The following is a 15,507-nucleotide window of genomic DNA, read 5'->3' on the forward strand; positions in this document are numbered from 1 at the left end:
TGGTTTTCAAAAAACAATGTTAATAGAAAATAAATTTCAACTTCAGTTTAAAATCAATAGAAAATCATTTTTGAAAAAAAAACAAGAGAATATTGCATAAAAATAAAATAAGAATTATTTACAATATAATTGTTTTTGTATTTTTACACACATTTTCTTTTTATCCAGAAAATGCTATTTTAGTGGTCTAATAACTGAAATTGAAATCTATCTTCCATTAATGTTGTTTTTTCAAAATCAAGATTTCATGTCGAACTCTCTGTATTGTCGTTATACGCGTATCCGTTAATGCATTGATACAAATAAAATATTAATTGTTGTATCTACTTCATTATCACTCAGTCACACATAAACACATATTCATACATAATGAGGGGATTAACGAATGATATTAAATTAAAAACGTGAATGGCAGGTAACAATTTATTATATTCTATTTTCCAATTAATTTTGGATTCCTTCGCTTCGCTGCTTTCGCTGTCTGTAATGTCTTTGTTTTTTCTTGTTCAAGGAGGCTTTTTAATTCTTCAACATAGGTCTGGTAATTAATAGAATCTGCAATACATTCTAAATCTAATTTTTCAATTTCCGGTACTTTCCGTTGAGCATTACTGAGCATATGCCTAAAGATTCCCACTTGATTAGATGTAAGTACAGAAATAGCTGTTCCTGTTTTGCCAGCACGACCTGTTCGACCCGCTCTATGTATATAACCTTTGATATGTTTTGGAAGATCATACGAGACCACCACTTCAATATCAATGATATCCAAACCTCTGGCTAAAGCATCTGAGCTTACAAGACTGAAAATAATTAAAACAATAAATATATTATGATTTACATTATGCTTTTTATGTAACTTTTAACTAGTAGCATTGCATTACTTACACATAAATTTCACCACTAGCAAATTTCCTGAGCACATCTTCTCTTTGTTTAGAAGTGAGGTGTGCAGAAATTTCTCCAACAACTATATTTTTTTCAGATAACAGTGACTGCATCAAAAGAGCTAATCTGTGTGCTGCTTCACCAGAATTCGTAAAAACTAATGACTTTGGTACAGTACCACTTTTTGTTAAAATTTGATACAAAGCAACTGGTTTATACTGTGCTGTACATTCTACTGCTAGTTCTTTGAGTTCCTCAGGACTTGTGTAACGTCCTATAAATGAATTACCTACTTCTTTATCTAAATCCACATCCTCATCTTTATCTGAAATCATTACTGATGTAAATAATATTGGATGAAAAAGGCCAAGCCTACTTAATTTTTCAGGATCTTGTGATAAAGTTGCACTCAGTAATAATTTCTGAGCTGGTGGTGTTTTGCTGTAATACATTAATGACGATTAGACAAAATTCACTTAAAATTTCATTATTATTGGTAGAAGAGTTATACCAAGAATGTAATTCTTCAAGTGTGAGTAGTGGAGCTCGCCTATGGGGTGCTGGTAAATATTGCAGCCAATCTATCACTCGATCAGCCTCATCTATTACAAGAAATCTAAGGGCATCCAAATTAAATCCTGGGGTCTTTAAAACATGATCTACAAAGCGACCTGGTGTAGCTATAACTATATCCACCAGGCTTAAATAATTTCCTTTTGCATCTATAAAAAGATAGATAATTATAATAATAATTGTAATCTACGAAAACATTATAAAGTTGCCTTTAATGGTTAAAACTTAAGTTTAAGACCATTTTTTGAACCCTATAAGATATACAATATAAACTATAGATTTTAACAGTCTTAAGTGTGAACTTAAAATTAAGTTTCAACTATAAATCCTGGCTTAAGTACTTAAAAAAATAAATTTACTCTTTTTTATTATTGAATTTTGTTCCTGTTCAAACGAAGAAGCTCCTGATAACAATGCAACTTTAAGACTTGTTTGAGCTGTGTATACCATCATCACTTTGTAGACCTGCATTGCTAATTCTTGCACAGGTAAGACTATTAAGCAACGAAGTTTAGGTACCAGTCTACTTTGTAATTGTTGCACAATGGGTAAAACATATGCCAATGTTTTTCCTAAAATGCAAAAACAATTTTTTCAATAACAACTATTTTACTAGATCTTTGTGCATCTGAGACTACAACTCATACCACTGCCAGTTGGTGCTGATATACAAGTATCACGAGGCCATAGACCTGATATCCTATCATCATTACATTTTAATAGCCATGAAATAGTTTTTGCCTGTACAGGAAATAAATGAGTAATTCCATTATTTTTCAGTATTTCTATCAAATTAAAACTCAATTTTTTATTGAACTCTTCTATATTAGGGCCACTATCAAGTTCAGCTGATATTATCTCTGGATGTGCTAACCAATCTGGTAAACTTCTTTTTACCTCCTTTACTTTCTTTTTAGATTTGGAACCAAGTATCATAAAATTATTGCAAGCATCTGTAATTTTATTCTCGTCTTGCTGTTTCTCAATTTCTAAATTTTCTAACTCATTTACAATAACTTCATCATCTTCCCCATTCTCTGCATCAATTTGGACATGCTTTTTCTTTCTTTTCTTAGTAGATCTTCTTTCTGAAGTGTCACCATTTACTGTTCTTGCTTCTTCAATAATATTCTTATTTAAGCATTCAAAAGAGTCTACTATTAAATTGTCTTGATTGTCTTTTTTAGCTTTTTTATTAATAGGCTCTTCATCATTTTTATCAGCAGCCTTAGCTCTTTCTAATTTACGATCTTCTATTCTTTTTAATAAATCTGTTAAATGAGAGCTTACATTATTTTTCTCTGAATCTGCTGTTACTTCATCCCCTTCATATCTGTTAAAAAATTTAATACAAGATTATTATAGCTATCCACATTAATTAAATAAACTGTTGAACTCCTACCTGTTAATAACGAAGAGACTCATTTTGTCATTTTTTAATATTAAATTAAAGCATGTTTGCGAACAGAGTGCGAGTCAGTGCGAATGCGAGTAGTGTGAAAAGTGTGTAGAATAATCTGAACAATAGAAAGGAACTAAAGCTAGGTAAAATCTATAGTTTATACACACATCTAGGGTGCGTTCCGAGTCACGCATCTGCGCGCAGTAAGCACTTAAATTCTATAATAAATGTGACATAAACTGTACATTCTATGCGCTCCATGCGTGATGCGACCCTAGAAGGAAGTTAACACAGAATCCCACTTGGGCCTTAAATTATAAAGGACCAATGGTAATAATGGCTGCGTTTCAAAACTTTAGCGCTACGATAGCGCTAGGTAAAATACGTGTCATGATTGGTCAAATTGATTCAACTGACCAATCATGATATAGCGCTACCTTAGCGCTTAAAATTTGAAACGCAACCAATGGTATACAACCAATGCCAGGTATGGCTTTTTCTAATGTTTCGATGCATTTAGGAACTGCTTTAAAAAGACACCAGCGCTCTTTCTATATAGTGCTAATACGCGCGCCTATGTATAACTCATCTTCGCTTATCTCGTATATACACAATGGGAAATTAAATCATATGTAGCTCAGGCATCAGATAGTGTAGTAATGAATTAAATAATATAATTCAACCCGGGAAAGAAAACTATAGTATAATTAACGGGGATCCGTATACCGACATTACATAGCGAAAACTATTTCGCATGCAATGTCGTCATTTGTTGACGGATTGTAAAGTTATTACAGGTTTTTGGAAATGCCAGAAGCTTATCTACTAAGTTACGTTAGGAAAATTAACAAAAAATGAAAACAAATTTTTGTTTATATAAATATATTAACATTATTGAGAAATAACAATTAAATCGCAAAATCCCCTTACGTACTTTACTAGATAATGTTCATACGTTTCCAAAAAGTCCACAAAAATTCAAATCTGTCAAGAAATGACGATGCTGCATGCAAAATAAATAATGGAAGGAATTTCATGTTGGCGACTTCCCGAACACGAAATTCTTCCATTATTTATTTTGCATGCAGCATCGTCATTTCTTGACAGATTTGCATTTTTGTGGACTTTTTGGAAACGTATGAACATTATCTAGTAAAGTACGTAGGGGGATTTTGCGATTTAATTGTTGTTTCTCAATAATGTTAATATATTTATTTAAACAAAATTTTTTTTTCATTATTTGTTAATTTTCCTAACGTAACTTAGTAGATAAGCTTCTGGCATTTCCAAAAACCTGTAATAACTTTACAATCCGTCAACAAATGACGACGCTGCATGCGAAATAGTTTTCGCCCTGTAATGTCGGTATACGGGTTCCCGTTAAGGTCTGGTGTGCTCTTGGCACTTCTACAAGGTTCCCAAAGATTAGAAAATTAATTCGAATCATTTACTAATCTGAAGGGATCTTGTAGGAGTGAGCCCCCCCACCACGACAAGGTGGCACACCGTCGGGGAGGGAGGCGGCGCCGCCTCACCTGAAACAAAAAGAAAACAAAAATATACTTGAAAAAACGAGTATTCAACCCGAAATGTGGAAGGATTTTCAAAGAAAATATTTCCACATTTCAGATTCTAATTAGGAATTTCAAAGACAGACAAAGATATAAATTAATAAAGCATGCTACAAAAAGTGAATGAATAGAGAAACTAACTAAATTGTTACTTCTTTCTAGCTGTTAATTGAAAAGCTTCCTCCTCTCGAGCGTGAATGTTAATTCACACAAAGGTCAACCAGATCATGACTGATACTCTCCTCAGTGACTAATTACCCTTATATTCTTTGTCCCTTGGTGTGGATCCGAGTTGTCACACGAAGAACTACTACGTCGAGGAAACGATTTACACATCAATAAAGATGGACCCCTATTAGGTGAACTTAATGAGCCAACGTCGAGAGTCCACAAGGACAAAGTAAGTAAGGGTTGATAGTCGCTGAAGGAGGATCAGCCCGAGCCAGTTGACACTCGAGAGTCCACTTCTCAATAAACACCTGTACTTGAATTAACAATGAATGAAAGTAATAAAAGTAAATTTGCCTATCCTTGAAATTATTTAAATAAATGTGGACTTAAGTAAACGGAGAGTGTTTACTTCCTACTCCTTGGTAGCCTTGTCCTATAAGCGTCCTTCCTAAAACATAAAATAAATTAAACAAGTATGAGAAATAAGAAAAGAATGTATTTGCCTGTACGTCTTCCTCCAACGACGGCTCGATTCCGAATGATGGTTTGACTCACTCCAACCCTGGGTGGCAATGGCGCATGATTGGTGTCGGTTCGTGTTGGATTTATGCCGACAATCGACAATGTGGTCACTACCCATGGTCCTCTCCCGATCCAACTGAAACAGAAAGAAAACAAAACTATACTTGAAAAAACGAGTATTCAACCCGAAATGTGGAAGGATTTTCAAAGAAAATATTTCCACATTTCAGATTCTAATTAGGAATTTCAAAGACAGACAAAGATATAAATTAATAAAGCATGCTACAAAAAGTGAATGAATAGAGAAACTAACTAAATTGTTACTTCTTTCTAGCTGTTAATTGAAAAGCTTCCTCCTCTCGAGCGTGAATGTTAATTCACACAAAGGTCAACCAGATCATGACTGATACTCTCCTCAGTGACTAATTACCCTTACATTCTTTGTCCCTTGGTGTGGATCCGAGTTGTCACACGAAGAACTACTACGTCGAGGAAACGATTTACACATCAATAAAGATGGACCCCTATTAGGTGAACTTAATGAGCCAACGTCGAGAGTCCACAAGGACAAAGTAAGTAAGGGTTGATAGTCGCTGAAGGAGGATCAGCCCGAGCCAGTTGACACTCGAGAGTCCACTTCTCAATAAACACCTGTACTTGAATCAACAATGAATGAAAGTAATAAAAGTAAATTTGCCTATCCTTGAAATTATTTAAATAAATGTGGACTTAAGTAAACGGAGAGTGTTTACTTCCTACTCCTTGGTAGCCTTGTTCTATAAGAGTCCTTCCTAAAACATAAAATAAATTAAACACATATGAGAAATAAGAAAAGAATGTATTTGCCTGTACGTCTTCCTCCAACGACGGCTCGATTCCGAATGATGGTTTGACTCACTCCAACCCTGGGTGGCAATGGCGCATGATTGGTGTCGGTTCGTGTTGGATTTATGCCGACAATCGACAATGTGGTCACTACCCATGGTCCTCTCCCGATCCAACTGAAACAGAAAGAAAACAAAACTATACTTGAAAAAACGAGTATTCAACCCAAAATGTGGAAGGATTTTCAAAGAAAATATTTCCACATTTCAGATTCTAATTAGGAATTTCAAAGACAGACAAAGATATAAATTAATAAAGCATGCTACAAAAAGTGAATGAATAGAGAAACTAACTAAATTGTTACTTCTTTCTAGCTGTTAATTGAAAAGCTTCCTCCTCTCGAGCGTGAATGTTAATTCACACAAAGGTCAACCAGATCATGACTGATACTCTCCTCAGTGACTAATTACCCTTACATTCTTTGTCCCTTGGTGTGGATCCGAGTTGTCACACGAAGAACTACTACGTCGAGGAAACGATTTACACATCAATAAAGATGGACCCCTATTAGGTGAACTTAATGAGCCAACGTCGAGAGTCCACAAGGACAAAGTAAGTAAGGGTTGATAGTCGCTGAAGGAGGATCAGCCCGAGCCAGTTGACACTCGAGAGTCCACTTCTCAATAAACACCTGTACTTGAATCAACAATGAATGAAAGTAATAAAAGTAAATTTGCCTATCCTTGAAATTATTTAAATAAATGTGGACTTAAGTAAACGGAGAGTGTTTACTTCCTACTCCTTGGTAGCCTTGTTCTATAAGAGTCCTTCCTAAAACATAAAATAAATTAAACACATACGAGAAATAAGAAAAGAATGTATTTGCCTGTACGTCTTCCTCCAACGACGGCTCGATTCCGAATGATGGTTTGACTCACTCCAACCTAGGGTGGAAATGACCGCATGAAAGGTGTCGATTCGTTATAGGGTTTATATCGTTATTGGATACGGGGTCACTATCCATGGTCCTCTAGCGCTCGACCTGAAACAAACAAAAAAATTAGAATAAATTTGGAAAAAAACGAGAATTAATCCCGAAATGTGGAAGGATTTTCAAGGAAAATATTCCCACATTTCAGATTCTAATTAGGAATTTCAAGGACAGGCAAAGATATAAATTAATAAAGCATGCTACAAAAAGTGAATGAATAGAGAAACTAACTAAATTGTTACTTCTTTCTAGCTGTTAATTGAAAAGCTTCCTCCTCTCGAGCGTGAATGTTAATTCACACAAAGGTCAACCAGATCATGACTGATACTCTCCTCAGTGACTAATTACCCTTACATTCTTTGCCCCTTGGTGTGGATCTGAGTTGTCACACGAAGAACTACTACGTCGAGGAAACGATTTACACATCAATAAAGATGGACCCCTATTAGGTGAACTTAATGAGCCAACGTCGAGAGTCCACAAGGACAAAGTAAGTAAGGGTTGATAGTCGTTGAAGGAGGATCAGCCCGAGCCAGTTGACACTCGAGAGTCCACTTCTCAATAAACACCTGTACTTGAATTAACAATGAATGAAAATAATAAGATTAAATTTATCTATCCTTGAAATTATTTAAATAAATGTGGACTTAAGTAAACGGACAGGTAATTAAGCCTTACTCGTTGACAGCCTTGCCCTATACTTGTCCCTCTTAAAACTTAAAAAAATTAAGCAAGTATGAAAAGTAGAAAAATAATTAGGATATTTGTCAGTACGTCCTCCTCTGATGACGGTTTGACTCCAAATAATGGTTTGTCTTTCTCCAACTGATGGAGAAAAGGGTACAGGGTTGGTATGAATTCCATATCGAATATATATCGATATTGGACTGTTTTGCCACTAGGAATAGTCCGCTTCCACTCCACCTGAAAATAAGAAATGTTAATAAAATTTGAAAAAACGAGTATTTAACCTGAAATATGGAAGGTTTTTCAAACAAAATATTTCCATATTTCATTTTATAATTTGGAATTTCAAGAACTGGCAAAAATGGTATTTAATACGAAGATTCTACCAAAAACATACGATTATAAAAAAAAGGGAAAATGGTATTTGATTCTAGTTATTAATTGAGATGCATCTTTCTCTCGAGTGAGTGAACGTTAATTCAATTAAGATGTGCCTTTATTAGTTGAACTGGACATGTGGGAAGATAGAATCTCCGTGGAAAATGAAGTTGAGGTGATTCCCTTTATTTTAAAAGGAATTAAGAAACCTGAAAATGATACCCCACCTAATATCGAAAACTATAATGACTATCTAATTCACAAAGCTAAAGAGCCTACATATAACGCCAATCTAAACCTAATGAAAAACAGAAAATACGCGCAAAATAGAAATAGACGATACGGAGGATCTGAAAAACATTAAAAACAAAACAAGCAATGATTTTAACCGAAGAATGGCCAACTTTAACCTACTGATAGGTTTTTGGTCATTCTTTAGTTAATAAAAAAAAATTCCACGGTTTTACCCGTGGTACTCACTCATTCAGCGAATTCCCAGCCATAATTTATACATATTCTGCGATAATACCGAAGATGGGAATGGTGATGTTGATGGCGATGATAATGGCGTTTATGATGACGATGGAGATGAGGATGCTGACGTTACGCACTCGCGAAAAAATGCTTTTAAACGGCGCTACGCGATTTCTTTTTAACGAACACTACGCGAGAGAACCGTACTACGCGACGAGCAGCTCACGACTGACACTACAGACTCGGATTCTTAAATCAGCAGTGCGCTACGCGATTTCTTTTTAACGAACACTACGCGAGAAAACCGCACTACGCGACGAGCACTTCACAACTGACACTTCGAGACTTGGATTTTTAAAGTAGCAGTGCGCTACGCGATTTCTTTTTAACGTACACTATCGGGACAACCGCACTACGCGACGAGCACTTCACAACTGACACTTCGAGACTTGGATTTTTAAAGTAGCAGTGCGCTACGCGATTTCTTTTAAACGTACACTACGCGGGAGAACCGCACTACGCGACGAGCAGTTCACGACTGTCACTACAGATTCTGATTTTTAAATCAGCAGTGCGCTACGCGATTTCTTTTTAACGTACACTACGCGGGAGAACCGCACTACGCAACGAGCAGTTCACGACTGACACTTCAGACTCGGATTTTTAAAGCAGCTATGCGCTACGCGATTTCTTTTTAACGAACACTACGCGAGAGAACCGCACTACGCGACGAGCACTTCAAAACTGACACTTCGAGACTCGTATTTTTAAAGTAGCAGTGCGCTACGCGATTTCTTTTAAACGTACACTACGCGGGAGAACCGCACTACGCGACGAGCAGTTCACGACTGACACTTCAGACTCGGCTTTTTAAAGCAGCTATGCGCTACGTGATTTCTTTTTAACGAACACTACGCGAGAGAACCGCACAACGCGACGAGCACTTCAAAACTGACACTTCGAGACTCGTATTTTTAAAGTAGCAGTGCGCTACGCGATTTCTTTTAAACGTACACTACGCGGGAGAACCGCACTACGCGACGAGCAGTTCACGACTGACACTTCTGACTCGGATTTTTAAAGCAGCTATGCGCTACGCGATTTCTTTTTAACGAACACTACGCGAGAGAACCGCACTACGCGACGAGCACTTCAAAACTGACACTTCGAGACTCGTATTTTTAAAGTAGCAGTGCGCTACGCGATTTCTTTTTAACGTACACTACCGGGACAACCGCACTACGCGACGAGCAGTTCACGACTGACACTACAGACTCGGATTTTTAAAGTATCAGTGCGCTACGCGATTTCTTTTAAACGTACACTACGCGGGAGAACCGCACTACGCGACGAGCAGTTCACGACTGACACTTCAGACTCGGATTTTTAAAGCAGCTATGCGCTACGCGATTTCTTTTTTACGAACATTACGCGAGAGAACCGCACTACGCGACGGACACTTCACAACTGACACTACAGACTCGGATTTTTAAAGAATCAGTGCGCTACGCGATTTCTTTTTAACGTACACTACGCGGGAGACCCGCACTACGCGACGGGCACTTCGCAACTGACACTACAGACTCGGATTTTTAAAGAATCAATGCGCTACGCGATTTCTTTTAAACGTACACTACGCGGGAGAACCGCACTACGCGACGAGCAGTTCACGACTGACACTTCAGACTCGGATTTTTAAAGCAGCTATGCGCTACGCGAATTCTTTTTTACGAACATTACGCGAGAGAACCGCACTACGCGACGGGCACTTCACAACTGACACTTCGACACTCGTATTTTTAAAGTAGCAGTGCGCTACGCGATTTCTTTTTTACGAACATTACGCGAGAGAACCGCACTACGCGACGAGCACTTCAAAACTGACACTTCGAGACTCGTATTTTTAAAGTAGCAGTGCGCTACGCGATTTCTTTTTAACGTACACTACCGGGACAACCGCACTACGCGACGAGCAGTTCACGACTGACACTACAGACTCGGATTTTTAAAGTATCAGTGCGCTACGCGATTTCTTTTTAACGTACACTACGCGGGAGACCCGCACTACGCGACGAGCCGTTCACGACTGACGCTTCAGACTCGGATTTTTAAAGCAGCTATGCGCTACGCGATTTCTTTTTTACGAACATTACGCGAGAGAACCGCACTACGCGACGGGCACTTCACAACTGACACTACAGACTCGGATTTTTAAAGAATCAGTGCGCTACGCGATTTCTTTTAAACGTACACTACGCGGGAGAACCGCACTACGCGACGAGCAGTTCACGACTGACACTTCAGACTCGGATTTTTAAAGCAGCTATGCGCTACGCTAGTTCTTTTTAACGAACACTACGCGAGAGAACCACACTACGCGACGAGCACTTCACAACTGACACTTCGAGGCACGTATTTTTAAAGCAGCTGTGCGCTACGCGATTTCTTTTTAACGTGCACTAGGCGGGACAACCGCACTACGCGACGAGCACTTCACGACTGACACTACGAGACTCAGGATTATTCAAAAGGCACTACGCGACGCGAATTTTATTGCAATGTATACTACGCGGAACAACCGCATTCCGCGACGAACACTTATCGACTGACACTACGTAACTAGGATTTTACAAACGGTATTGCGAGACGCGAATTTTATTTCAACGTATACTACACGGGAAAATTGTACTCCGCGACGAACACTTATCGACTGACACTTCGAAACTCGGATTTTTTAAACGGCACTGCGCGGCGCGAATTTTATTTCAACGTATACTACGCGGGACAACCGCATTGCGCGACGAGCACTTATCGAATGACACTACGAAACTAGGATTTTTCAAACGGCACTGCGCGAGGAGAATTTTATTTTAACGTATACTACTCGGGACAACCGCATTCCGCGACGAGCACTTATCGAGTGACACTGCGAAACTAGAATTTTACAAACGGCACTGCGCGAGGAGAATTTTATTGTAACGTATACTACTCTGGACAACCGCATTCCGCGACGAACATTTATCGACTGACACTACGTAACTAGGATTTTACAAACGGTATTGCGAGACGCGAATTTTATTTCAACGTATACTACACGGGAAAATCGTACTCCGCGACGAACACTTATCGACTGACACTTCGAAACTCGGATTTTTTAAACGGCACTGCGCGGCGCGAATTTTATTTCAACGTATACTACGCGGGACAACCGCACTACGCGACGGGCACTTCACAACTGACACTACAGACTCGGATTTTTAAAGCAGCTGTGCGCTACGCGATTTCTTTTTAACGTGCACTAGGCGGGACAACCGCAATACGCGACGAGCACTTCACGACTGACACTACAAGACTCGGATTATTCAAAAGGTACTACGCGACGCGATTTCTTTTTAACGTACACTACCGGGACAACAGCACTACGCGACGAGCAGTTCACGACTGACACTACAGACTCGGATTTTTAAAGTAGCAGTGCGCTACACGATTTCTTTTAAACGTACACTACGCGGGAGAACCGCACTACGCGACGAGCAGTTCACGACTGTCACTACAGTTTCTGATTTTTAAATCAGCAGTGCGCTACGCGATTTCTTTTAAACGTACACTACGCGGGAGAACAGCACTACGCGACGAGCACTTCACGACTGACACTAAAAGACTCGGATTTTTCAAACTGCACTGCGCGACGCGATTTGTCTTTAACGTGCACTAGGCGGGACAACCGCACTACGCGACGAGCACTTCACGACTGACACTACGAGACTCGGATTATTCAAAAGGCACTACTCGACGCGATTTTTATTGCAACGTATACTACGCGGGACAATCGTATTGCGCGACGAGCACTTATCGAATGACACTGCGAAACTAGAATTTTACAAACGGTATGCGCGACGTGAATTTTATTTCAACATATACTACGCGGGACAACCACACCCCGCGACGAACACTTATCGACTGACACTTCGAAACTCGGATTTTTCAAACGGCACTGCGCGAGGAGAATTTTATTTTAACGTATACTACTCGGGACAACCGCATTCCGCGACGAGCACTTATCGAGTGACACTGCGAAACTAGAATTTTACAAACGGTATGCGCGACGCGAATTTTATTTCAACGTATACTACACGGGACAACCGCACCCCGCGACGAACACTTATCGATTGACACTTCGAAACTCGGATTTTTCAAACGGCACTGCGCGAAGCGAATTTTATTTTAACGTATACTACACAGGACAACCGCATTCCGCGACGAGCACTTAGCGACTGAAACTACGAAACTCGGATTTTTCAAACGGCACTGCTCAGCGCGATTTTTATTTCAACGTATAATACGCGGGACAACCGCACTACGCGACGAGCACTTCACGACTGACACTACGAGACTCGGATTATTCAAAAGGCACTGCGCGACGCGATTTCTTTTTAACGTACACTACCGGGACAACAGCACTACGCGACGAGCAGTTCACGACTGACACTACAGACTCGGATTTTTAAAGTAGCAGTGCGCTACGCGATTTCTTTTAAACGTACACTACGCGGGAGAACCGCACTACGCGACGAGCAGTTCACGACTGTCACTACAGTTTCTGATTTTTAAATCAGCAGTGCGCTACGCGATTTCTTTTAAACGTACACTACGCGGGAGAACAGCACTACGCGACGAGCACTTCACGACTGACACTAAAAGACTCGGATTTTTCAAACTGCACTGCGCGACGCGATTTGTCTTTGACGTGCACTAGGCGGGACAACCGCACTACGCGACGAGCACTTCACGACTGACACTACGAGGCTCGGATTTTTCAAACGACACTCCTCGACGTGAAATTTTTAAAAGCGCTCTCTCACTCTTTAGTGAAGTCGCTAACCGTAACAGAAATAAATTATTGCATGTAATTTTATAGAGTTAATTTTAATTTATTTAACTTTAATATAATTAAAGTAAAACTGGCAGGCTTTAACAGTCTTTGAGGCTTCTGTCTTTATTCGCTTCAGCACTCACACACACATACACAATAGACACGCTCCGCACTGACTGTAGTCACAAATTTTCTATTTATTACGCGAATTACACACAGATAAAAGCTTTTATTTTCATCTCACACTGCATTCATTACTATATATTCTATTAAAATATCCCAACTGCATTACCTAAATTTCCCTCTTGACATAATTAAATATGCGGAAATTATATAGAAAAGTTAAGTTTAATTGTTAAACAATTTATTGTCACCAATGCCGAATACTTATAATTACACAACACTATTAAAAAATTTTAACCAGAATTTTAAATTTATTTAGAAATTAATAATAATTAATAAAATCTTAAATAAATTTAAATTGTTTGTATAAAAATAATAAAAGCTAATTAAATTTATTTAAATTTTATAAAACGCGGCACAATTTTATTAATATTATAAAATAAATAGCTCATATGTGATGAAAATAAAACATTAAATTATTTTAAATCGCGACTAATTTAAACTAAATGTCAGTACTCAGTGGTTACGAAAAACCACAACGCGGGATCCACTGACGACCGGTACGCGGATAATTGATAACTGAGTTGATGTACCCGCTACGCGAGAGGGCTATGCGGAGCAGGTATCGCTTATTGTGGGCGGGTTAATTAGCAATCGCACCTGATTGGTTGCAATTTGAGATATTCCGCAAATCAGTTGCGACTGCTATCGGTATGAGTAGGATCTCTTTCACCAACTTTTAAAATGATTATTTTGCCAAGTACGGATTGACCATTTTTTCGAAAATACTTATGCTAATACATTGCAATGTTAACAATTTTATATCATATGGCAAATTTAACGTTTTAAAAGCCAGTGAAAAAGAATCTTAACAAGTTGTACCTGTCCCGGATGGTATTTTTTTGAAGCGCGAGTTTCAGTTTATCTATCAAATTTCCGCGTATGAGTTGTCAGTAAATCGCGCTGTTTCTTTTTATAATCACTGACATTTATTTCGCATTAGTCGCGATTAAAAATAATGTAGTGTTTTATTTTCATCAAATACGTGCTATTTTATTATTATGTTAATAAAATTTTACCGCTCTTTAATAAATCTATGTAAATTTAATTAAAATAAATTATTTTGTTACAGTTTAATTAATTTTAAGTAAATTTTCATTCATTATTATTGATTTTATATAATACAATAATTTAATGGAATACTATATGTGATGAAAATAAAAGCTTTCATTTGTAAAAGAAGTGTAATAATTAGAAAACTCGTAAAAATTGTCAGTGTGCAGCACACGCGTGTGCGTGTTTAGTGCTTGCACGATTAAAAGTAGAAGACTCAAGGACTCTCTTAACCCATAATTCTCATCATTTTATTTTGAAGTTAAATGAACTATAAAATGAACTCACTACAGTTTAATAAAATAATATTTGTTATACATTAGATGGTCTTATTCTAAAATGAATGCGCGTTTAAAAATTCCACGCCGTGTAGTGACATTTAAAAAATTCGTGTCGCGTAGTGCCGTTTAAAAATAATTCTTTTGTAAGTGAATATCTTCATTATATATGCTGTTTTGCAATTAATTTACAATAAAAAATGTAGTTAATAAATATTTTAAAACATCTGCATGTTATAATAAATGATGTTCTGTTAAACAAATGTCTGCATTTATACTATTTATAGTTCCCGCTTACATCTGACGTGTATAACGAAATTTACCGAGCTCAGACGAAGTTTTTTATAAGTTTTTTTAATAGTGTATATAGACACTGTGGAAAATTGATCGCCGTCTTTGAAATTCGTAGAGAAAGTACGAAGTGAAGTTAACTGAAAGGTCGCCGAATCAATTTCCTATGGTGTATGTAGTGCATAGTGGGAAATCAGTGGAAAATTGAATCGTGTGTGGTTCAGCTAGTTTCACTCTGTAATTTAACATGGAAAATGATTACTATACACTATAGCTGAAAGCACACACGATTCAATTTATAGTTGTAGTATATACATACGAACGAAGCAAGCGAGTGTGTTAGGTGC

General features: G+C 37.9%; 1 protein-coding gene across 1 annotated transcript; it reads right to left on the reverse strand.

Annotated features, from left to right (window-relative positions):
* Positions 1–405: 405 nt before the first annotated feature.
* Positions 406–2,994, reverse strand: Dbp73D (putative ATP-dependent RNA helicase Dbp73D). The gene is made up of 6 exons (XM_066733858.1): positions 2,864–2,994; positions 2,109–2,794; positions 1,821–2,033; positions 1,400–1,610; positions 889–1,329; positions 406–803 (listed from the first exon to the last, which is right to left on the reverse strand). Exons 1-6 carry the CDS (start codon positions 2,884–2,886, stop codon positions 434–436), a joined length of 1,944 nt encoding a protein of 647 aa, XP_066589955.1. The 5' UTR covers positions 2,887–2,994; the 3' UTR covers positions 406–433.
* Between the last annotated feature and the right edge of the window lie 12,513 nt (positions 2,995–15,507).

Source organism: Prorops nasuta, unplaced genomic scaffold (genome assembly GCF_024137725.1).
Source record: "Prorops nasuta isolate Cenicafe-Biocafe unplaced genomic scaffold, Cenicafe_Pnas_1.2 PNAS00002, whole genome shotgun sequence".
NCBI classification, from domain to species: domain Eukaryota; kingdom Metazoa; phylum Arthropoda; class Insecta; order Hymenoptera; family Bethylidae; genus Prorops; species Prorops nasuta.